Genomic DNA, 25,373 nt, shown 5'->3' on the forward strand with positions numbered 1-25,373 from the left:
TGATGCTTGCTGTGTAATGTCTTAATTGCAAAAAGTACTAGGAAAATGTGAGATGCCTTGTGTTGGATGAGGATTACTTTTGTTTTAGGCTTCTTCCAGAGTTATAGTCTGCCAAAGGGCAGAGTATCCCATCAAGCTGATATTGCCTTAATATTGCCTTTTTTTCCCAATTCTCTTGTTTGTCCTTTGAATTTAAAGAGCTTTTTTTTTTTTTTTTCAATGGCATGTGGTACCCTAGCCAGAGGGTGCTAATTAACTGTAATGGATCTTATCTATCCAATATCTCTGCATCAGATTGCAGAGATTCCCTTTAAAGTAAAACAAAAGTAAAAAAGTTTGTTTTAAATGCTTAGATATCGCAGTGATTGTGCTAAAGCTTCTGCAGCATCTAGATTAACTAATCTGTTAGTTAATTTGCACAAATGTCTCCTTTTTACGCAAACTGAGTTGGGTTTGCAATTATCCTCATAATGGCTGAAGGGGGATGGCAGGACAGATTCGGGGCTCAACATTGTTGGACGTGGAAACACAGCTTGGAAAAACAGAAAGCAAGCGTGTTCTATAATGTCTCACCTAAAGAATAACTGAGAAAAAAATATTGGGTTGACTTTCCACCTCTATTTTCATTGTGACATCCTGTACTGATGCTTCATGTCTCTGAAGTATGGGAAAAGTGTAACTGCGTGTTCAATGTGTTCATAAAATGCCTGTGAACGGCAGGAGCACCACTGGTGCAGGTGTACCTGGCACAGGAGCAAAGCTGTGTCTGTAGTTAACCACCCAGTTCAAGTTCAGTCTCCTAAAGAGTCAAAAGCACTAGTCTTTCCTATGAGAACCGGTAGGTTTGAGGGTAAGCCTGGATTCTGTGGTATAAAAACCAGCATCAGGTGCTTGGGAAGCTTGAGTTCTGCAGAACGGTGCCTTCGTGGCAAGCGTGCTTTGCTCACCTCTGTCGTTGCATGCTCCTCGCCTTTTGATTTAGCACAAACTACTGCCTGGTAGAGTATCTCCCCCTTATTTTTGAGGGGGAACTTTTGGAAGCTGTTACACTACAAATCTCACAGCGTGTGCCCATGTTGCCAGGCCAGAGTCCACGCTGGTTCATATTATTACCCTTTGCACGTAGTTCATGTGACTGCTGCGTTCGTTAATTTACTGTAGGCTGATTATGTAACCTCATTTCATTAAACCTCTTAAAAGTTGAGGCGTTACAAAATTAAGAATGACTTCTTTTTTTGTCTTCCTTTCATTTATTGTGAACTGTAAGTGAATTGCCAGTTTTCTCCTTCCCTCCTAGCCCCATGAGAACAGGAATCAGAAATCAATTCGAACGTTAGAGGCCAAAAAGCCAGTTACAGCCAAGGTATTATGGTAACTGATACTATGTAAAGGTTAACAAAACAAAACACTCCCTAAACCCAAAGAGTGGTTGTGTATGCATTCCTGCAGTAGGTAAATACAGGTAACTTCAATATTGCTTAAAATGAAAGTGGGAGGAAAGGGCCCCGAAAGGGATTATTCTCCTGAGTGGGAATAAGGCATTGAAGAGAAAGAAACGAGGAAGGAGGATGGGTGGGGAAATCCAGGCATTCAGGATTTTTGTAACCATTGTCTTCCAGTTTCTTGAGTTGTATTTAAAAAAAAAAAAAAAAAAAAAAAAGTAATTTATTTTGGCATCTCACAGGATTTAATGATCCTAGTTAAAAGACCCGTTTTGAAATATTTGAGATAACTCAGTTGCTTCCGCTTGTATGAAAGAATGAACTTTAATTCATTGCGGATGTTGTAAGCAGTGAATTTCTGTTGATTTCACTTAAAAGTAGTCACTGCTGAGTCTCTTCACAATTAACCTGTTTGTTACCAATGCTTGGTCATTTCTTGCTCAACTGGGATGAAAGCTGTGTAAATTAAGGTGTTTTTTTTCTGTATTTTGCCCTCGATGTTTCCTTTTTTTATGGAAGCAAAAGTAATAGCTGAAGAACAAATGTTAGCTATGTGATTTGCAGCCAGATGTGGTAAAATATCTAAATCTTCTTTATGCTGGGCTGTTATGTCCTATAATGGTATCAAATCTTTCAGTCTTCTGCTGCATTTACGACAGGAAACCAAGGCAAAGCAGGATGTTCTGGCGTAGTCAAAATTCAAGTCTCAATTTAAATAGATTCACCTCTGTGCTGAGTGTCTGACAAAGCTTTGAATTTAGTAAAATAGTTAATGCCTAAGGAACTTGCTTCGTTTTGGAGTCAGGAAGATCTTACAAATATTAAATATCTTTGCAGGAGCACTTAGTCAGTCTGGATGAGCCAGCCTCGGAAGCTGGACAAGAAGCTCTGCTTAGACAAGAGCAAGCAAAAATCATTCGTTTTGAAAGGCAAGCGGAAGAGTTCCTCAATGCAGTCTTTTACAGAAAAGGTTGGTTTTGATGGGGGGATTGGAAATGATATCTCTTGCCTTTTTGCTTGTCTTTTTGTATGTGATTCGGGTACCAAGTCAGATGTTCAAGTTGTCATTGCATGTTCAGTATTTGTCAGTTGTCTTCTTTATATGTATTTACCATGAGTGCAAATGGATTCTTAAATAATGTAGCAGTACAACAGTGTGGTCTCGGGAAAGTGGAAGAGAGCATAATACATTTAACCCTAAAGTAAAACTCAACACGAGAACACTAGTGTTCTTACAATTTTGGAGGAATTACTCGGTTCTTACCCAGCAGAACTCCTCTGAAGCCAACGTTTAGGTGACTGGGCTATCTGGAAGAAGGGGAGAGTGGTGATGGTAGGTGGGATTTTCTTGTTTTTATTAAATTTGTTAATTTTAGGGATCTGTATTAACGCAGGGTGTTTTTTTAGGAGGTCAGCAGTCTTCTCACTGTGGTCTGTGGCAATTTCCACCCCCCACCCCAGCAATCCACAATACAAAATATAGTTGGAATTGTGCAGAAGGGTGTAAATGGAAAATTCAAAAAGTGGTCAGCAAAAGAACTGGAAAATCAGTACTATGAAGTATGCTGAGAGCAATAATAGTAGCTCAGTGTTGGAAAACTGTAAATCTGTTCTGGAGAGTTACATCAGTTAAACTGCACTCCTAAGAAGGCACAAAACTCATTTCACTGTTTTCCGCCAACCTGAGAAACAGGAATCTAGAGGTTGCATCCAAGTGCATCCTGAGTGAAAGTGCATTGTACTTATCAGTCTAACCCATGCGTGAGAAAATCTGCCAAATCAGTAATTCCAACCTGTCTGCTGGGGGACAATGAAGGCTTCAGTTTAACAAATTAGAAATTGCTGTAGCCAGTCTTCAGCCCAGCCTCACAGTGACCAAAATATTTAAAGGTGTTTAAAGCAGATAACAGTATTTTAGCCTTTCTTTTATGGCTCAAATGAATAAATACAAACGGTGTAGTATGATGAATTGCGTGGAATATACAAGCATGTAGGATGGTAGGAGGGATAGTTATTGCATTACTACTGATAGCTCAGATAATGCTTTTATTCCAAGTCTGTCTTTTCAGTGGCTTTTTTCTTTTAAGGTTAATGTTTCCTTTTGCTTTTGAATTTATCCCATCTCACTTTAAATCCAGAGCAGTTTAAAAATAAATAAATAAATATATAATACTTTATTTTCTTCCAATTCAGTTTTCTGGTGGTGATGGTGGTTGTGAGGAAATGCCTTTTCAGCACTCCCAAATGTTTTGTTAAATATCTCATCCCTTTAACGCTGAGCTTAAAGTTTTGTGTGACCTGTGTGCGTTTCATGCGAACGGCATACTTGCCTATTGGAAGGAAAATAATGTAAGGCTTTCTCTGTGGTCAGATACACGGAATGAGGATATTGAAATCGCTTCAGATGACTAAGAATCTCTGACATTTTTTTTTTAAATATACTCTTGTTTTCTTTTCCCTGGCGGAGCTGTTCTTGGTGCAGGAGCAATAAGGGAGGGGAAGGAGCCTGGCAGGAAGTCAGTTCCGAATCCTTAATGCATCACTGTCCAGCTTGGCTGTATTTAGATTGCTTAAAAGGTTATTTTAACTCATGCCATTGCCATGAGATCCCCAGGCAGTGTCATACCAAAGAGGACACAAAGAATGGTAGAATTCTGATGCTCCTGCGTTGCTCAGAGGTACTTGGCTCTCCTGGCTTCAGGCCAGAAATTATTATTTTTTTTTCTTTCCATCCTCACTGCCAATAACATTTGAGGCTGGTATTTTGTAGCCCCCGTGGACTGGGGGACATGCAGATGTTCTGTGAACGGATGCATGCCTATTACATGTCAAGGACACGAACTCGTGCTTAACATACATAGACAACGAGCATTATCAGCAAACTTTCTGAACAGGCTTACTGTCCATTAATCTTATCTACTTGCTCTGCTTTGTGCCCATGGCACTCCGACTCACTAATGCTTCTATCAAATATTCATAATTCCAGTGAAAGCAAAGTGGTAGTATCTAGCTGTTTGATCAGACCTTTACGTTGGGGCAGGATAGGACCTTCTCCTGATGGTTTAATGAAATCATACCTTTTTCAGTTGGTGCTTCCCTTTTAAGATTTCAGTATAGATAAAACACACAAAGGCTATTGAGGCTTTAAAGCTCAGATGCGCTATTTAGTAGACAACTTAGAGTAGATAAATGTTGGCTGTATTTATCTCTATACTTTAGCTAATTTTTTTCAAAGAAACTAAATACTTGGAATCAAAATAAACATTCTGTTGATTTCCAGTAACACTGCCGAGGCACCAGCAAATGTTTTGCACTCACTTTTGAACAGCTTTAATTCTTGACATTTAAAATTCAGACTTTCTATTGAGCAAGAAGCCTTTAATGTCTAGGTAACTACCCTTCTGCTTCAAAAATTAGTGTCCTGAATTATTGAATTTATTTTGAGCAGCACTAGAAAGCCCTAGTAGTTGGTCTGTGCTGTTTCTTTGAAGTTGCAGATTAGAAAGATGCATGGCTGTAGGCATGCACAATATTTTCTGCCTGAATTTGGAAAATAAGTTTAGCTGTAAGCATTATTGAATTGTACAGGTGAATGCGGGGGCACTGTAAAGGCATGATTCTTTGGAAAATGTAAGTTACGCAGAGCATTCATGCTGCAACATGTAGACATTAAAAGCACATGCCAAATAGTTGGCATCAGTGTGACCAGAACAGTGGTTTGTGCCCTTCTAGGCTTTCTGAGAGCCTTTCACATGTCCTTCAGCAGGATGTGTAGAGAGCTTAGAAAACGGAAGAAATGTCACACTTGCTGGAGAAAGTTTCCGTGCTTCTTCCCTGTTACAGCTTGCCCTTATGGATCACTTGGGTAGAAGGTGAGAATATAAACACCTAAACTTAAGCTTGGCTCATCTCTTGATGATTTATTAGAACTTTTGGTGAGTCATGTGCTTAGCAACAATAAAAACAAATATCCTATAAGCTTCACAATAAAATGATTAACTATTTGCATACACAGCCAAGAAATTTACAGCTACTGTACCCTCTAAGATACCATTCCTATAAGATAAGATTATGCATCGTAACTGTCTAAGATCTTAGATTTAATAAGCTGACCCTAACAGGAAGGAATTCAGGCTTGATAGGTGTTCAAAGCTCAGTATGATTTTTTTCATCAAGAAACAGAGCAGCTGCTTGCTGTGGCTCCCTGCTTTGTGAGCAGCTCCACACTCAAACCTTGGTGTCAGCTGGCTTTTATAGATAACTTCGAAGCTGGTTGTTGGATTGATGCATTTTTGTCAAAAATGGTGGCAAAAGACAAATTAACACTAATATCCAACAGGTGATTTAGTAAATGTTTCTAATAGCTCAATCTTGATAAATTGCCTTTCAACCTGGGCAATCTTTTTCAAAAAATAAGAAACAAAACAACACACTTTTCTGTTGTTCCTTTTTGAGTGTGGATTTTAGATTTACTTGGTCATCTTCTGCACAATTTTCTCTGAATGCTTTTCCAGAAGTAGAAAATCAAACCTTTTGAGCCATTTCTGGAACCTAAAAAAAAAAAAAAAAAGTAAAAAAAAAAAAAAAAAAAAAAAAAACATAAGCAGGAAAAAACCACCCTGATTTGGCCAGAAAAAAACATCAATGCTTGGGAGGAAGTTGTAAGACACAATCTGTGATGTCGGAGCTGTGGATTTACTTTGACATCATGAATTGCTACTGCTCTAAAATAGTAATTCACTTGAATATGTTTGTGTTGCCCATATTTCCAGATAGTTTTGTATTTATATGCTATTTCATGAGGGGAAAAAAAAAAAAAAAGGGTGGGGGTAGACTTCTACCTGTTCCATTTCTCATTCCATACCAGTATTTTTAGCAAGTCTTCTAGAAATAGAATTAGTTTTAATTTGACACCTCTTGCTTTTTGTGTATGGGGAAAATTCTTTGAATAATATCTGATGCATTTTAGTGTAGCAGTAGATAGGATGAGATGGAAGACGCTTGATCTTCATGTGAATTATTTTGAAGAATCAGAAATATAGTGCTTTATTTCCCAGTAATTTCATAGGGGACCGCTGCAACTCTATTCTTCCCCCTTTCCTCTTCTGTAGTTGCAGGTAAGTTATTCAATTCTTCCACTGAATAACCTGTTCAATGTTTTTGCAATGAACTTCATTACTTGGTACTTCTCTTCATGGGTCTAGCTCTCTTTTCCATTTTCACACCTTTTAAAGGTCTGGCCAGATATATTGAAAACAAAAGATGAGATTTTTATAGATCTCATAGGAAACTGTTATTTTGGGAAGGTTGTACCAGAATTAGCACTGGTTCTTGTTCAGGTATTCTAAGACTTAAATACATATTCTACAGAAACTAATTTATCCTTGACTTTTTTTAAATAAACAATGACTTAATGTAAAATCTGTTTTACCTAAAGTGCTTCCTTAAAAAAACAATCTCTAATGTTTGCAGACAGTCCTAGGGTCTCTGACCCCAATATTCCCCTAGTGGCCCGTGAGATCATGCAGCGAATGATCCGACAGTTTGCTGCTGAATATACCTCAAAAAATAGCTCTACTCAGGACTCCAGCCAGCCCAATAGCACAAAGAACCAAAGCCTGCTGAAAGCATCTCTGGTCGCCTCCTCTCCCACGGCTGCAACTGCTCAGAACCCTGTGCTCAGCAAACTTCTCATGGCTGACCAAGACTCACCTCTGGACCTTACTGTCAGAAAGTCTCAGTCAGAACCTAGTGAACAAGGTAGGACTCTTACCAGTGTCTTGCATCCTGTGGCAATCCATGAATGGCATTCTTGTTGCACAAACAAACGAGTAGAAGTTTGCAATTTTACGTAAAATGTGAAGTGGAAAAGCGTTAGATGTATTACAATAAAATAATGACCAGCTGGATGAGGCTGGCAGGGAAAATACATCTTGAAAGGATGTAGGCTGATAGGCGTGAGTGATTTTTCTGAAGAAGGGTAAAAGGCAGGACATACTCTAACCTCTGGGTTCAAATGTGCTGTTGCTGCTGGGAGCTATGAGAAACAGTCTGTCAAAATAGGCTGCACGCTTGCTGGTAAGACAAGACCATGTGGTCCTGAAAATTGTCTCCTTTCTGAAGATCAGTACAGACTCCGACTGAAGGACTGATGGCATTTATTTTCTTCGTGGTTGTAGCATTAAAGCAGTATCTTTTTAAATTTTTGTGACAAATTGCTTTGTGAAAGCTGCAAAAATGATACCGCAAACTGTCCAAAACTTCCTGATTTGTGCATTTGGAAAAGTATTTTTTTCTACCTTAAAAATAGACATGTTCAGCAAAGCACAGATTGAATAACTTGTAACAGTGTTGCAGGGCTTGTTTTAGAGTGAAAACCTTGCTTTCCATCAAAAAATGTTTTTAACAAGCAAATTCTGCGAGTGATTATAGTATGCAAGTGTTTTTTTTCTGCAAATGTGGAATAGAAGTTGTCAGAAGCTATTTTACTGATGGCGTTGGACTTAGCCTCTTTACCCTTCTTTAGAAACGTGTTAATAAATGTCTGAAACCGTGCTACTAAATACAAGGTAGGCTATCCATCCTCAAGTTGAAAAGATGCCTTAAAAAAAAAAACAACACAACCAAAGCAAAACCTGTAGCTAGCTGGTACATAGTTGTAAATATCGCTTTATCCTTTGTTGTTGAACTGAAGTTTATGAAGTCTCTTGTAAGAAGGTCAATTTCTGGTGTCTGACAATATTGCGATGGGACATCTGGACACTTATTACACTTATAATTGCAAGTTGTCGCCACACGTCAGTTACCAAATTGCAGTGCAAGGTTATATGGCACTTCTTAAAGGGAGGCCCTCTGTGTTTAGCTGAAAGGCTTTTATTTCTAGTTAATGTTATAATAAATGTAATTAACGAGTGTCTTTTTTGCATGCATGTTTATAAATGTTAAACTGTTCCCATTTTGAAGCCTTTCCCTGAAAGAGTAAAGGAGAGAATTAGTTCTGCTTCTGGTGTTTTGCTTTTTTTTTTTTTTTTTTTAATTGGAGGGTTTTGTAGAGAAGAAGAACGCATATACACGAACTGTTCTTCAGAGACGAAAAAGCTCTGAGATAATTTATAATGTTCATTATACTTGTTACGGAATTAGAACATGTGCATATTAACTTCTGCAGGGATCTGTTTGCTGATGTAATTATTTTTTTTCCAATTTACATTTAATGTAATTGGGAAGGGGGTTTGCCAGACTTGCTAACGAGAGGCTTAAGAGGCTGTCGTGGAAGACCACTGGTGATGCTTTTTGGTATGTTTCTGTTCTGGAGGACTGAGGGGAAGAAGTTAGTTTGTCAGCTTCTCCCTCGGGGCGTGAGGCTGGTCCTGCTTGCCCTCCAGGACTTGTAAGTGGTGACGAGCCTTCTGAAGGGAAGGTGGGTGAAGCCCCTCCAGCAGCCTGCTGTTCAGGCCATCCTTTTGAAAAGGAGGTGCCACTTGAGCCGGTCACTGTATCCCGAGCTGGGTATCAGTGTTCAGAGGGAAGGCTCCAACTCTGCTCGCTTCGGGTTGGGTTTCGGTGCGCTCCCCGACGCAGTGGGTGGAACAGCTTTCTGTCAGCTAGGTCTGTTTCGCTGTTTATCCTCTTGTTTTTTTCTCCATACATCAAATGAGAACTCGAGGCAATCTGAAAGGCATCGTAGGTTGTTCTTGTGTTTGGTGGCACTTACCTGAGTGAGTTAGTGAGCAAGCAGCTCTAGTTTAGCTCCCATTTCATTTGAGGTTTCATTTCTCTCAGCCCCATAAATTTCTTGTTTCAAAGTTTCCAGGAATTTCAGGTGGCTGGGCTGCTTCTAAGACAATATTGTCCATATTAAAATGACAGGAATTTTATGTCTCAGTGCAATGGCAACAAGGCTTTGCTAGCAAAAAAAAAAAAAAAAAAAAAAAAAAAAGACTCCCTTTCCTGTTGCCTAGAAATGAGAGGTTTACGTAAGGGCTCAGAGGAGCATGGGTGAGCACAAGGAAGTGCCATCAGTCACTGTGTCCAGGGCAGGATGGAAGAAGCAGTCGAGCAGGAAAAGCTGTTTGGTATATGTAAGAGGAGGCAGTAAAATGACAGGATAAAGAGGAAAGGCAGCAGCCCTGCCAGTAGGGATCCATCGGAGACATGGAAAATAGGATGAAGCTAGCTGCCAGGTGAGGAGTCCTGCATTTGTGCCTGTGGGTTCATTCAAAAGTGAGTTTCCAATATGAAATTCTCACATTAATTTTCCTACATTTATTTGCATTTTTAAAATAGATATATAAATAATCCAACGCTGATTTGTGTATATATAATAAACACAATTTTAAAGTTCCCCAAAGTATAAGGAGTTGGAAGAGTGTTTTGTTATGGGGCTGCTGAGGGTTAGTTATGCTTAGCCTGCTTTGTGTCCTGAGCTGTCATTTGTAGGTAGTCATTTGTTCTCTGGCTCTTGTAAACAGATGCTAAATTTTGTTCTGACTTCTGGAGACAATGCTGAATTCACTTGTAAGCCAAACTATGAACAAATCCAAATCTTGACTCGTGTAAAAACAAAGTTAAAATGTTGTGTGCTAAATATGACTTTAGCCCAAAGGAGTGATTCTGTCAAGGGACAGCGAGGCTGATTCTGTTTCTTCAAACACTGAAGTGATTCTTTCATCTCTGCAGACGGCGTGCTTGATTTATCCACTAAGAAGAGTCCTTGTGCCGGCAGCACCTCTCTGAGTCATTCTCCAGGGTGCTCCAGTACTCCAGGAAATGGGTAAGAGAAAGCAACTTACTATGATCTTCTAAAACTTTTTTTTTTTAACTAAAAATATGTTTATCTCATGTTAATTTTAACTTAGTTTTGGTGTTAACCCTTTGGAGTAATGTGTCTTTCAGCTTGTGCCTTTGGTAAATACCTTCATCCCACCTGCCAAATAAGAATTGTTGCAAACTGAGACAGGTTTATTGCAGTAAAGAACTCTAATATCTGTTACTTTGGCCAGGTTAATGCTTAGCCACAGAGCTTTCCATTAGCTGCTGCTTGGATTCAGAGGAGATCCAAGTTCAGTTAAATGTCTGAGGAGTCTTTGTGATATAATTTACATTTCACTTCAATTAGGGGAAAGTTAACTAACAGGTTTATTTTATGGGTAGCAATGATTTGGATGATGAACCAGGATGAGTTTGATTTATAACACTGCATGTTCTTTGTTAATACTTCCTAGCATGAACCACAGCTTAAAAAAGGAGGTTGTGGGGAGGGACAGGCAAGGAGGGAAGTCTAGAAGTTCAGAAAATTCTAGGTATGACTTTCTATGATTGCATTTTAGCACCGAATTAGTTGTTTTAAAAAAACATAAAATACATGGTGTACTACTCTTGTCTTAATTAGTTTAAGGTGTGAAAGAAAGCTATCAATAGTTACTTTTAGGTTTCATATTTATAATGGTCACAGTTTGCATACATTTAGAAACCCTTTACTCTTAGGAGTGAGATAAATGTACTGGAGAGGTTGACTGGGAATAAAAGGGACTTTGGGTGTTGACAGGAGAATTTTATCTTGAAGCTACCGTGAATATTTTTATTAGTGAGGTACAGAAACAGTATGTGGTATAAACTACCGTTTAATTGCTGGGTTTAGCTTAACAAAAGCATATGAAAGACGTGAATTTTTAAACTAACACCCCACTGCCACCCATGTAATCCCATGTAATGCTAACAACTGGTTTAACTGTTGCATTTATCTGGAAAAATACTACTCTCTCAGATTTTCCCCCTTTCAAGATTTCATTTCTCATTTAATATTTTTATTAAAATACTTCAGTCCTTGTTTAGCAGTTAGTCTTAATACTTGTACATCGTTCTTAAGTGCAGACCTTGCCCACCAGCTCTTCTTTCAATTCAGAAAATGTTTCTGTTTCTAGCTTTATTTCCTTATGAAGGTGACAAAATCGACCAGGGCTGCAAACTTTGTTCCCTTGCTTGTGCCCCAAGTGAGGGCTGAAGTCCCACACGTAGGGATGACAGGGCCAGCATCTGGCTCTGTCCTGATCAGTTCTGTGGGTCAGGAGAGGATGCTGTACACTGGCACCTGTAGTTGCTTGTCCAGGTGTGTGCTAAATGAAGGTGTAGTCTGTTCAGCATGAAGAAATCAGGTGTGACCTTCTGTTGTAGCTAGCTGCCAGTATCACCTTTCTTCAGGCACAAACACTGGTGTGCATTCTCGTGCAACACATGCTGTAGAAGGGGCAGAGAATATTCACTAAGTTCTGTGGGACAGCAGGCTATTCATTTCTCTGGATTTTGGTCTGAATCCAGTTTGACTCTTGGTACTCCAGCTGTGACCTATCGCATCCTGGAGAGGAGCTAGCAGCATACATGTTAAGTGCTGTGCATGTTACGTGCCAGGTGCTTTCAGTGGATATGTCTGCTCTAAAGGCTTTTTTTTCCTGATCTAAATGTGACTTTAATGTAGCTTTTCAGTAGTATTTACTCTATCCTTAAATAATGCTGATTTATCTAGAGGGCTTCACACCAGTAAAGTCTCCCAGAGCATTGAAACTCAGTCGCTTCCCAGTCGCTTCGTTAGCCTGTCTGTTGAACGTGGGAGGGTCTGGAGGTGGAATTTGCAACTAGTTGCTGGCCAGTGTGACTTAGTTACTACAGAGGGGCAAAGCAAGCAAAATATTAAAATACACGTGTTTATCTGCAGTAGTAGTACATTGTGTCATAAAGAACACTTGTGACATAAGGAAAACGGTTAAAAAAAAACATACATACTGTTTTTTTCTGCTACTAACCCTTGGTCTGGACTAAAGTTCATAGCTTTGTATTTGAGTTTTTTTCCTAGCCATGCTGTGCTGTGTGTCAAATGAGAATCAGGGACATGTATATATGCACTTAGTTGTTAAGAGAGCAATTTGGTAAGTCTAGCGTTTTTCTTTGTGATCTGCAGTATCCCAGCTTTCATACTCGGTGCTTAACGAAAGTCAAGCCAATCAGTCATATTTGCATGTTGAATATGTTGCATTTTTGGCTTACTCTTTTATTACTGTACTTGTTTAGTGGTAACGTCACACCAGTAACACAGTTGTGTATAGATCTATGGCGATTGACTACTACTTTGTAATTAAGGTGCTATTTTCAGACGCTTGCGCGAAGCCTTTTCTCCTCCGAGAATTTGTGAACCCAACCAGAGACCAGCCAACAGGTTTCATTTTTTTCTTTGCCCAAAAAGCTTCTCTTTTTTTGTGAACAAGTTTTAAAACTGACTGATGCTGAGACTTAATAAACAAAAAATTTTTAAAAATTAAAAAAAAAAAAAATTTAGAGAAAAATAAATAACACAAAAAGTGATGTTACCCAAGCAAGGCCTTCTAATAAAGGAGTGGCCCCCTCACCCATCCCTCCCTACCTGTGCAAGTCCTGCTCACATCAGTTTCCTTCCATCCAATTAGGCGACCTGGGAGACCCAGCCAGCACCATCCAGAGGGACTACAGAGTGGTGATGGGGTACCTCCAAGAAGCTTGCAGGATGGAACCAGGGAAGGTTATGGCCACTCTACATCTCTTAAAGTACCGCTGGCTCGATCACTCCAGATTAGTGAAGAACTGCTGAGCAGAAACCAGTTTTCTACGGCTGCCAGCCATGGGCCATCTGGACTACAGAATCATGGACAGCACTTAATATTATCCAGGGAGGCTTCTTGGGCAAAACCACACTACGAATTCAATTTCAGCCGCATGAAATTCAGGGGAAATGGTGCACTCAGCAACATCAGTGACCTTCCTTTTCTTACAGAAAACTCTGCCTTTCAAAAAATGGCACTTCAAACTAAACAGGATGGGAAAAAGGACGTGAGCCATTCGTCTCCTGTGGATTTAAAGATACCACAAGTTCGAGGCATGGACCTTTCTTGGGAGTCCCGCACTGGTGACCAGTACAGCTATAGCTCTTTGGTAATGGGTTCACAAACGGAGAGCGCGCTTAGCAAAAAGTTAAGGGCTATCCTTCCAAAACAAAACAGGAGAAGTTTGCTGGATGCTGGACCAGATTCCTGGGGCTCAGATGCTGAGCAGTCTACCTCTGGACAGCCATATCCCACCTCAGATCAAGAGGGAGATCCTGGCTCCAAGCAACCTAGGAAGAAAAGAGGGAGATACAGACAGTACAACAGCGAGATACTGGAGGAAGCAATCTCTGTGGTTATGAGCGGGAAAATGAGTGTTTCCAAAGCTCAGAGTATTTATGGGATCCCCCACAGTACACTGGAGTACAAAGTTAAAGAGAGGCTGGGCACTTTGAAAAACCCTCCAAAGAAAAAAATGAAATTAATGAGGTCGGAGGGGCAGGATGTTTCAGTAAAGATTGAATTAGATCCCCAGGGAGAAGCAGCACAAAGTGCGAATGAATTGAAAGATGAGTAGGGATGTTGTAGAGTGCCAATTACTTTGCAAACTGGGTGAGCACTACTGCATAGTTCAACCACCATTGAGCACACCTGATTCTCCTACTGACTGCAATGTTCTTTCCTTTGCAGTCTAGCATAGACTTGTGTGGACACAGGTGAAGGGTGTGCTCTGAATGTCACATTTGTAAATTTTTTTCTTGCCTGGTATGGTGCAGTTTCCCTCCTTCACCTGCCCACTACCCCGCTCTCTTTTTTTTTTTCCTCCCCCTTTTTCTTTTTTTTTTTTTTTTGCCTTTTGCATGTTTCTCTGTAATAGAGAGTTGAGTTACCTCATAAAGAATGCAGATCTGTGGAAGTGGACATCTTGCCTGTACAGCCCGCCTGAACTCCCGTTGCTGGAATTTTTCTTCTCTGCCTTTAGAGAAATAAGTCCACTTTGTTAAACTGATAGTCTCTCCAAACCAGGCTTTTTTGACTGAGAAAATCAGACTGTCGTTCTACAAAAGGTTTCAGTAATCTTTTTTTTTCCCCCCTCCTTTTCTTTGATCCAGTTGATGGAAAGATTTAAGCTAAATCAAGCTACTTAGGAATGGTACCTCTCTCGAACTCGGAGATTTGTTTATTTGGTGGATAATCAATTGGGTCTAATTAGGCTCTCCGCTATTTTATTTCTAAATTAAACATACCATTCGCTGTCTGCTTAGTGCTCACCCGGAGGGGAGGGGAGGGAAAACTTACATACACTACCTTCAGAATATGTCAGTTGATTATTTGTAACACTACCTTTGCTGTAATTTTGTTTGATATTTTTGAAGGGTGATATTTGACTCACCTGCTTGAGGATGTAGCCTTATCTCACGGAAGACAAGCTTCTCATGGCCAGGAGCAGTCAGGGTACACTAAATGATGTATTAGGGTATGCCTCATTATAACAGAACTATGGTTCTTTGTGACCTTTATGCTTTTTACAGACTTGATTCTGAGTTTACTAAACTATGTGGTTCCAACAACTAGTTTAAATGACTCTAATCTGGGGACGGGGGGGGATACGTGTAACAAACTACTGTGATCTTGCGCAAAAAAAAAAAAAAAGCCCACAAAACAGTGATCTCAAACGTTACAACCTCAGTAGTCTGCCCAAATATCCACGTTAGTGAAGGAGCTTGTTAATGTTCAGGGAAGAAGTAAAACACTGGTAGCCTGATCTAACTCAGGCTCTGCATCATATCTATCTGTAATACAGTCAGGGTCGAACACTCGATGAATGGGTGTTTCCTTTTTAAATATTACAGTTGCCAGTAGCAGGAAATAATCTAAGTCCTGCTTTTTTTTTTTTTTTTGGGTGTTGTTTTTATTTAACCTATTTTGATAGTGGTTTAGCACATGCTAGAATAAGCATTTAAACACCGTAAAAGCACTCCGTAAACCACAAATATTTTTTTCTTTTTTTTTTTTTTTTTCCAAATGTTAATGATACCTGTATCATTATATGGAGATCCAGGATAAGTTTTTGTACAGAACTTTTATCTTTGATACTTTCAGCGGGAGTGGTCAGTAACTAGGTGGAGCTTACTGGACTTACCACAGTACGACCAAATCGCAATTGCTGGTTCTTCAGGTAGAAACAATTTGGTCTTAATTTGTGCAAAAGGTAGCTAGAATTACCGCTTTTTTTCCCAGTTGCACAACCAAAAGAAGCATTGGAATTTTTGTGTGAGAGCATTCAGTGATGTCAGTGATTGAAAGTGGTTTCTACAAGTTCACGGGAGGATGGCCTTAGCTAGTCCTAGGGATGCTGAATGAATTCTGGAACAATTGATGCTATTAGCCTCTCCCCCTCCCCAGTAACTTCATATTTTCAAAGGTTAGGCACACCATTGCTGTCGTTTTAAATATGCACTGCTCATTCTTGAAACGGACCGGGCATTTGGCCCCAGGTATACTTTTTTGTTTGTTTACTTAATATGCTTTAGTACTCAAAATCCTGGTTCCTCGTAGCTCTCTAGTTGTCGTTGCGGCATTTGAAGCAGTTGAAGCTCAGTAGCAGTATATAAACTCTGCAATATGTTCCAGTTTAGCTGGTAATTGCAATAAAGGTGCAGTTAAATGTGTGGTTTCATCTGCTGTTGGAGGTTACGGTAGAAAGTTTGCTGCAAGTTTAACACAGGAAAAAAAAAAAGAGTTAACACAGTTTTACTGTTCAGAGAGGTTTAACCTTTTGCAGTTGTCTTTATTTAAGCAACATGAGTTGAGTTTTATGAAAACGTGTCACTGTAGTGTACGTGGAGTGCTCATTTTACTAACCTAAATATTTTGTATGTGTATGTTTAAGTGGGTGACAATCGTGCAGCAGAAGAATGGTGTGCCTACCCTTTAATGCTGCAGTTTTAAAAGAGAATTTGTCTTGTCATTTCAGACTGTAGGCTAAGAATTGTAAATAGATAGTGAGAAGTTGAGTACTCTTTATTTGCTTTGGTTAGAAAGTGGATTTAAAAAAAATAACCAACAAACCAAACGCGTAACTTTCTCAGTTTAAATGTCCTGAGACCTGAAGATTGTAATACTCACGTCTGCAAAGCTTTTAAACACAACACTTGATCTGTGATAACTTATTATTCAGGTAACCTTTCTTTTTCGAGAAGCTTTTGAACAACCATATTTCCTCCAAAGGTCTCTGTTTAAAAAGAAAAAAAAAGAAAAAAGTGTAGATTATTTTTTAAGCACTAATTGCATTACGTTGGTAACTGCAATATAAAATAGCCATTATTGTTTTGTGAAGCATGGTTGAGATTAGTTAGTGGTCCCTTTGAAAAATTTCATGAGCCTCTCAAAAAAATAAAAACAAATTTAAAAAAAAAAAAGCTGCTGAATATTCAAAAGATATATATTTTACCTTATTGTAGGTTTTGTAAATTTAGTCTGTAATATTCAGGTGCACCTTTTAATGTTAACTTTTTGTTTCAAAGTCCCATCTAATGTATTTTCTCTGAGGTGATTCATCACGTAAGGCTAGTATCACTCGAAGTGCTGCAGTGATCACTAAGATTTTGTTTCAGTTCTCACTACATATTTTTTACAGGCGCTTTCAGTGTAGCTAACTAGTAGTATTTGGGATCATTTTAAATATATGATTGGAATTAATGTTTGTCCATTAGCATGCTTAATTTTCTGCTGACCAGCAGTTTGCATGGCCAAAATCCCTGGTTGACCATATTTTGGTGTGGGAAGGTGTGGTTCACTGCTGTCTTTGTGACAAAAGCCTTGTTTCTCATGTTATTTCTGGTAAGTGGATGCTTATGTTACTTGGATCACTTGGACAGGAGATAAGGTTTAAAATCTTTCTTCTGCTGCTCTTCTGAGATGGCATTAACGCGTAACGTAGACAAACCGCAACCCTGTAAAAATGGAGACGTCGATAGGAGGAGGCCTTTCGGGTATTTTTCGTCACTAGTTTGCTCTTATTCCCGAGAACGTCCATCCGATGTAGTTATTGGACTTAACAGTATTGTTGTGTACTACGTTGATGTAGCTGAAAAAGCCTGACAGCAAGAAACTGTGAATAATATTTGTGGCAGTCTCTGAAAACTAGTTTTTCAGTCCAAGTATCATGAAGGAGAATCCCTCTCCCCTACCCCCATCCTAGAAAAGTAATTTTATATTTTGTGTGTATAAAGTTTTAAGGATCAAGTTTCATATTGTACTGAAGTTTAGGTGTCGCTTGGTAAATCTTTGCTGCAGCATATAATTGAAGATGAGTAAGGCTTAGTGTGGTAGGGGTCCTGGTGTGGAGTTAATTATCGTACAGTTCTGGTGAGAAAGCCCAACATGTATGAAATGTGTCCTTTTTTTATTATTATTTGGACTTGTAAGATGTAAAAGTGCTTTTTTAGAACTCTGACCTATTACAAACTATTACCTCACTTTCAGCCAGCTGGATCCTCATTCCACAGTGTTGTAGGCATTATCGTGGCCGTAATGCTTGAGTACAGCTATCGAGTTGAACGTTTCCAGTCAGGTATTGTAGGGACACGTATCTGGACTCGCTTCGATTTCTGTCAGAAGACTTTTTTCTCAGTCATTCGCTAACCTTTCTTGAAGGCTCAAGGCAGTTCCCTTTAGGATTTCTCATTTCTTCCTGTTAAGTAGAAGTTGCTGCCCAAGCGATGCAGGTATGCCTTTTGCTTTCTACTTGTTGCAGAACTCCTAATTCCATGCTCGCGTTACCAGCCCTATTGCTAGACCTGAATTTTCATTGAAATCGTAAAACAAATTCTGTTAACAAATGCAGGGGTAGAGATAAGATAGTGCCTCTAGTAAGGAAACACCTTCAGCTTCTGTGTTCTCTAGCAATTCCTGTGCCACCTTCCTTCTGGAGCTTTCCAGTGCTCACGGATATTCCTAAACACGAAAGGTAACTGCAGGTGTGCTTAGATCGGTTAGGAGCAGGCAAGGAACAGTCTGTGCTTTTACTAGTGGCAGGCCAACATTAGTCTAAATATTTCTTTCACAAGGACCCGAGGGTACATTGCCTTCCCCCAGAAATTCGCAGGAACTGGCAATATGATTCAGGGGCTTTAGGGTTGAGTAAGCTTTGTATAGGTTGGAACAACTTCTTAGTTCTGACTGAATTGTTTTTTATATCATCTGCAGCGATTGTTATACAGGCAAAACTGGAGTTATCGTGCTGCTTTTCAGTTTACTTTGGATCAATGCTCTTAAGATGTCCTTGAGTCTTAGGAGAAGAACACGGTGTCCAAGGAGTGAAGGGAACACTGTGCCGTTCCCTTGTTTCTCAAAAACAGTGTGGCAACATCTTGTCGTGTAAAGAGCTCTTTCTTTCAGTGAAGACGAAATTTTAACTCTTCAGTGTGAGAATGGATGCACCTATTGCAGTCCAAACGCTTATGAAGGCATATTTGTTAACCTGTACTGAAAGCTTTGTCACAATAGTTTAAATATCTCAAATTCTCTGCCAGATGTTAGAGGTAGGATTGAAGGGTTGCTTCTCCCTTTTAGGGGCATCAGAAACTTTCTAGGTTTTCCCCACAAATGTTTCAAAAACTAAATGTGACTTCAGTCTAGGTCAATACTGCTTTTTCTTCGCACCAGTAGATAATGCTGACTGATACCAGTTTTAGAAGCTAGACCTAAATTGTTTTGAGACTAGTCTTGGTACTGTTGAGGTTAATACTTGGTCTTGAATTATTTTGAAAACTCGGTGATTAGAAACTTCAGAAACCTGAAAATCTGCACTGCTAGTTCTGTTAGATGTAGCAGATACAATCGCTATGGTTATGAATTTCTGATTATCCAGTGTGTCACCACTGTAAGTACTGTGGTGATTGCTAAACAGAGAGAGATTGTAGACTCAGAATGATCCGTAGATGCACTCCACATAGACCAGGAAAAAACTATAAGTAGTTACAGCATTCTAGTGTCCATCTCTCTCCTGTTCTTGGTTTGACTGGGGCCAGGTCTCTATAACAGTATTACAGCAGCAGATTTGGGCTTCACGTCCTATTCAATTACGCCTATATTCAGGTATCGTCACAAAAACCTTTGTATTAGAGAGCTTTTTCTAATCCTCACAAAAATCTCTTATCACAGTTGCAAAATCAGTTTTCCTGGGCTAAGTGCTAGGAGGCTGGATTTTTTTCTCAGCCTGTCCCAGGGTATTTCATTCACCTTCTTAAAAACAAACATCTCCCCCTTCCTGCCCTACGCTTGTCTCTACTTAATTGGTAAGTATAGCTTCAGAGTACTCGAGATGCTAATTCTACCTGTTGGAGCAGGGATTAGGACACAGACTTCATTCTGACTGGAGCAGGAAATGTTAATGCCAGAAAGTAATTTCTCTAGTTATTACCTAATATACAGTCTTAATGTTTTTTCCTACTCAGAAGTAATGAAGACACCACTACAGCTACTAATACAGTTTATCAACTACTTGGTGCTACATTTCTCAAATATTTTTGCAGATACTATTTTTTATGCCTGCATGAAAGCATGTAAACTTTACTGTCACTATAAAAAGCACTTGTCTGACCTATTCTAAAGTACCAGAAAAGGGATAAATAACTGCAGCACTTTTTCTGTTACAACGCCAGAGTCTTAATTAAATCTGGTCTTCAGGTTATGAGGTATTTTAAACGTACAATCTAGGATCGTTAACAGCTTTTCAGGTCAGATTACAAGTTCTCTTGGGATACTAATCTGTCTTTTAAAGAGTAGTATGACAAAATATTCTGAAGTTCAGGCAGGGGATGTATACATGCCTGATATTTTTAACTGATCATTTCAGGAGGCCATTTCAGGGCTTGACATTTGGAATCTGGGATGATGGGTAGGGAAAGGGAAGTTTCCCAAACTGAAAAATCATTTTTGGACCATTGTTTAATGTTCAGTTTGTAAAAATATATCACAAGAAAAATGGGTAGGGATTCTTTCTCCCTTATGCCTTCAGGGAATGAGTAGTATTTAGAATCTCTGGCTGAAATTCAAGCCTTTTTACCATGTAAATTTTTAATATAAACTCATTGACATGCTTTTTACATCTGAGGACTGAAAATGGATCTTAATGTTTAAGTTGTGGAATGGTATATTTCTTAAATGAAGGGGGAACATTAAAAAAAATAGATTAGAATACCAGCATTAGTGAGCTTAAGGGATTTTAGTATGTAATAGCAAAGTATAGCAAAGTATTTGATTAAAAAAAAAATTAATCTTGAATTGCTAGTCTGTAACTAGGTGCATTCTAATTTAGCAGGTGAATATTCTTTACTTATCGATATATGATGGGCTTTTTGCAAATAGAAACCTTTATCTGAGTCCCACGTGTTGCTTGTACTGATGGGATGTATGCTTACAGCAGCTTACTGCTGCTTTAAAATGTATAAAATATGTTTTGAGTGTTTGCTCATAACTCTTTCTAACCTCCACTTGTTAAATTGTCAGACATTGGTATTTTATCAGTCCGCAATGTAAGTTTAAACTAATGTTCTTAGGAATCCAACTTGTACACACACTGTTTAAAAACCCTCAGGGACAGTTTACACACTATCCTCACTCAATTCAGGTACTTGTACTCTCTTCTTAAACCTAGCAGTGACTTGTATTTTGTTTTGCTTTTCTTTTGACGTGCTGATAGCACATCCTTGATGAATGTCAACTTAAAACTCAGTTCAGGTATCCAGGTATAACTCAGCCAAACGGATTTTAAAGCTGCATATTTACTCTCCAGCACACAGTGCCTCAGACACTTATAGTGGCATTCTGTATATTCAGTTATTACTACTGAGCAGATCGCGTGGGGGTTCCTGGTATGTATTGTAAGAAATTCCTATGTATATTATATAATATGTATTATATTATATACATATATAGTATATATGTTATCTTAAACTTATATATTTTAAAATGCCACTACTAGCCAGCGCAGCTAAAAAAGAAATACATTCCCAGCTGCTTCTGTAACCGGCAGAGGCAGCTTCTTAACGTGGCTCTTGCTTCTCTCTCACCATAACTACTTCTAACCTCAAGCACGGGTCCTTGGCTGTCTGACCTCTACACTCTAGTTATGCAATGTCCTTAGAGAATTCTGTGCACTGGCCACTGTGATGGAAACCAATGGGCCGGGAGTGCTTTGAGTTTATTAGTAATTGTTCTGCCAAAGTTGGTGTTTGTATGACAAGCGTGTAAACCTGTCAGATAATCAGCAGAGGTCCGAGTTGGTAACGGTGCACGTAATCGCTTCCACCTAATTGGTAGGACCGGGCCCTCAGCAGGTGTCTCCTCTCTGATGCTGAGCGCTAATTCCGAACGTGTTGGCACTGAACATCTGTAGTGATGGGCCTCCGTGCTGCGCTCGCAGGGAGGTGAAACTTCAAAATAAAATCTGCTGCTCTGCTCTCGCAGGAATCTGTTGGCAGTCGCAAGTCAGCAACACCTCTGCTTTATTATTTGACACTTTACATCTAAAAAGTCTTCTCTTTCTATTTATGTAACCCATAGTCTTTGAAGAGTATGGAAAATGGCATTTCTCTCTGACCTCTAGAAGTTCAAGTGTCATGGGAAAAAAACAGGAACCCCCCCCTTTACTCTTATGGACCTCATTTCAATATACTGTTTACAGTTTGACGGAATTGTATAATTTAATATTTCTCTTGTACTGTAGTTTATATTTATTTACAGATTTTTTTGTACTGTGTGATTTGAATTTTTTGTTCCTTGCTATGATCAATGTTTTATGTAGTAGAGCACTTATGATCACAAATTAAGGTTTTTGGTTTGATTGCACTACATTAATTTTTTTAATGCAGTTCTGATTTTTTGACTGGACTAAATAAGCTGTGTCTTAATGTATGTGATAAGTACTTTTAAATTTTTATTTCATGTGGTCCATTTATTTTTTTGCATTGTATGTCAAAGCGCTAATTCTCTTGTTGTGCATGTGTAAGATTTAATGGCTCCATTGTATTATTTGACCATGTCATTTTGGAAACACATTCCCAGCTGTAACGTTGTGTATGGTAGTTTTCACTGGATGCTAGACTTTTCAAAACCACTATTCTTCTAATAAATTTTGTTGTGAAAAACTTGAAGGGGTTCCCATTCTCTTGTTTCTAGCGTGCTTCCTAAACGCTTGCACTAGTAAATCGGAGGTTTTTGAAATGCAAATTACTGCAAATAAAGGACCAGGGGAGGAAGTGAAAATAGCAGGTGAAACAAATTCTGGCTGGAGGCTCAAGCTTTGGGGTTGGTGTGCTCCCTTCGTGCCTTGTCAGTGATTAGGATGGGCGAGGAAGCTGCTTGAGCAGCTGGGCAGGGAACGCGGGCGAGAGCTGAAATGTCGCCTCGCAGCAGCCTGCTCTCGTGAACTCCCCTACTCTAATTCACTCTTCCCTACTGGCCACCTTAATTTCTCTCATGGTAAATAATTTATTTGATGAAGAATGAACAGTGTCTCGGGAGGGGAGGGGGGGGAAAAGTAGCCTTGTTCATTGAGCACTTAGTAATGAGCCAAGGTAGAAACCCTGCGAATAAAAGCCTAGCTGGGAACCCTTACCGTTGCCTTGCACGGCTCGATTTGGCTCGCTTGCCATCTCCCAAATAACCCTGTTCCCCTGGGAGCAGCGCCTTGCTTACCGGAGGAGCTTGGACCAAGCTCACGCTATCTGCCTGCTTGCACAGCAGTGCTCTGCTTGCCTGCAGCCCCAGCTCCCCCTGCAAGCAGGGGCACAGCCCCGGCTCCTGGTTATTGGGGAAGGCTCCAGCCCCAAAGGCTCCAGCCCCGCTGTCCTACACGGGTCCCGGGGCAGGCTGAGCGGTGCCACCACGCTCCAGCTGCTGCCTGCTGCAGCCCCCCTTCCCTTTCTGCCCACCCCACTTGGTGTTGGGCTGAACTACTTTTAACGTCATGCATTATTGATACCTAAATGCTGAATGCTAAAAAGTAGGTTACAGGAAGCGGTGTGTAATGGAGGCCACGTGGGTTTGGGCATTTCTGCTAACCTGCGGGCTCAGTCCTGGGGTGATTTTGAGAGCAGCACGGAGGAATCTCCTGGCTTCAGGAGCATTCACGTAGTGCTGCAGCCTGTCTGCTCCAGGCTTCTCTTTTTCCTGACAAGTGTTTTCCTCAGCTTGTGCTGCTGAAATGTAGGTAGGGTTTGCATTTACTAACATCATCTCCAATTCCATTTTTTGGTAAAGATACCTGATTATTACACTACAGACTGACTATTGTATTCCTCGTATACTAATCCTGGTATTAAAAAGTGAAATGCTAAGGTAGCCTCATACTGTCGCTGGCTTAGCTTTCCTTGGCAAATATCATCTAAATAAAAACTTGGTATGATTAGAGGCTACATCTTACACTAGTTTGGGAATAGTAAGTCTTTGTGTAAATAACTCGAAAGCTTGGTGCTGTAAACTAGCATTTATCATATCTTTTCTGTATGTCTGAATGCATCTGTCAAATCTTTGAAAATAGCCTCTGAAAGTGATGAACCATATTCCCATCTGCCATTCTTTGGTGTGTATTACACATTGCAAGCTCTTCCCAGAACATTTTTAATCGACACTTTTAGTCCTGTGACTATCAGAAATACCAAGGGTTTTTTTTGTTGTTGTTTGCCTGGAGGACTGGCTGATGGTCTCACACTTAAGATGAAGTTGTTCAGCTTAAAGGAACGAAGCCTCAAATTAATTTTAAAGTTTTCTCTAGCACAGATATGTGTAATGACGAGAAGGCACAGGATGTTGCAGAAAGAAGCATCCATGCTGTATGCTAGAAGTAGAAAATAAGCATAATTAGCTTATTTCCCTCGGCTTGGTTTGGTTCAGGATGGGTTTTGAGCTGCTCCGTTTTGCTCTTGAAGAGGCATCCACCTCTTCCAAACTTGCCAGAGCCTTCTGAAATAACAAACCCTTCAGATTCAGGTCATTTTCTGCCATCCAGCTATGCCAGCATATGGGAGATGAGAGGCTCTGCTGCTTTCCTCCTTGTGAAGCTGTGCTCCTGGGCTGGGAAGAGCAGAAAGCTTCAGGTCTCTACCCATGGGCACTGGGATTAACCCTAGCTGGTGAGGCCCTTCACCCTAAGGACCCCAAACCCTCGCAGAACCACAGGATAGCCCGAGGTGGAAGGGACCCACAAGGCTCATGGAGTCCAGCTCTCCACTTGGGTTGTGCGAGTGAAGCTGCTTTAATGAAGGAAATTGCCGAGTATCACAACTTCACCTCCTTGGACAAACAGAAGAGAGTCCTCAGTCTGAGCTCAGAGAGCTGCAGTGCGAGGGTTTCTTCGGTTTCTTTAGTGAGACCGATCACGCCGAGCTGTTTCATGTCCCCGAGGCACGACAAAAGTGGGCCTGGGGGGGAGGGAGGATTTAAATCCTCATTCAGCAAGACGTTTCAGCAAGTCACTGATTTCTTAATCGACCGGTTGCAAACTGCTGCACGCCCTTTGGCACGAGCCCAGGAATGAGTATTTGCTAAATTGGGGCTTTTAGTGAGGGGTGAGCAGTAGTTTTGGGGACCTGCTTAGGAATGTGATTCACACATGGGAGAAGGTCACTGAAAAAACTTCTTGATGCTGTCATTGCTGGCGTAAAGGTTAAGCGAAGGTATAGTGACAGGGAAAGTAATTCCAACAGGCAGAGCTCGTAATGGTAGAGGCAAATCTGGGAATATACGGTTTGAAACAAAGATAGCAAAGGGATTAAAATAAAAGACGATCTTTTTAATATAGTTATTCTCAAGGCACCTGGAAAGATGTTAACGCTGCTGGAAGGATCTCAGATAATACCATGTGTGGGAGCACTGCTGTTCCCCTGCTCTGCTTCCCTAGCTGCAGCCTCTGTGATTTAAGATCCAACACATCCTCAGTTGTCTAGTGGGAAACGCAGAAGAAATCTGAATGACTTCACAACCGTGAATTAATTCATAAGTTTCTTCTCACCCAACTCCCTCCCCCCCAAATAAAAAACAACAGACAAGATAACCTTTGAAAGCTGACTTCAGA

General features: G+C 40.0%; 1 protein-coding gene across 1 annotated transcript in view; it reads left to right on the forward strand.

The window, feature by feature from the left end:
- Positions 1-18,129, forward strand: part of LCOR (ligand dependent nuclear receptor corepressor) — a 54,340-nt gene extending 36,211 nt beyond the window's left edge. Inside the window, exons 4-7 of the mRNA XM_082764846.1 lie at positions 2,280-2,412; positions 6,915-7,202; positions 10,122-10,215; positions 12,899-18,129. Of these exons, the coding sequence (XP_082620972.1) occupies positions 2,280-2,412; positions 6,915-7,202; positions 10,122-10,215; positions 12,899-13,868 (1,485 nt within the window). The 3' untranslated portion in view covers positions 13,869-18,129. The remainder of the gene's footprint in view (positions 1-2,279; positions 2,413-6,914; positions 7,203-10,121; positions 10,216-12,898) is intronic.
- The last annotated feature ends 7,244 nt before the right edge of the window (positions 18,130-25,373 follow it).

The sequence above is a fragment of the Aythya marila genome (assembly GCF_965140915.1).
Source record: "Aythya marila genome assembly, chromosome: 7".
In the NCBI taxonomy this organism is placed as follows: Eukaryota; Metazoa; Chordata; class Aves; order Anseriformes; family Anatidae; genus Aythya; species Aythya marila.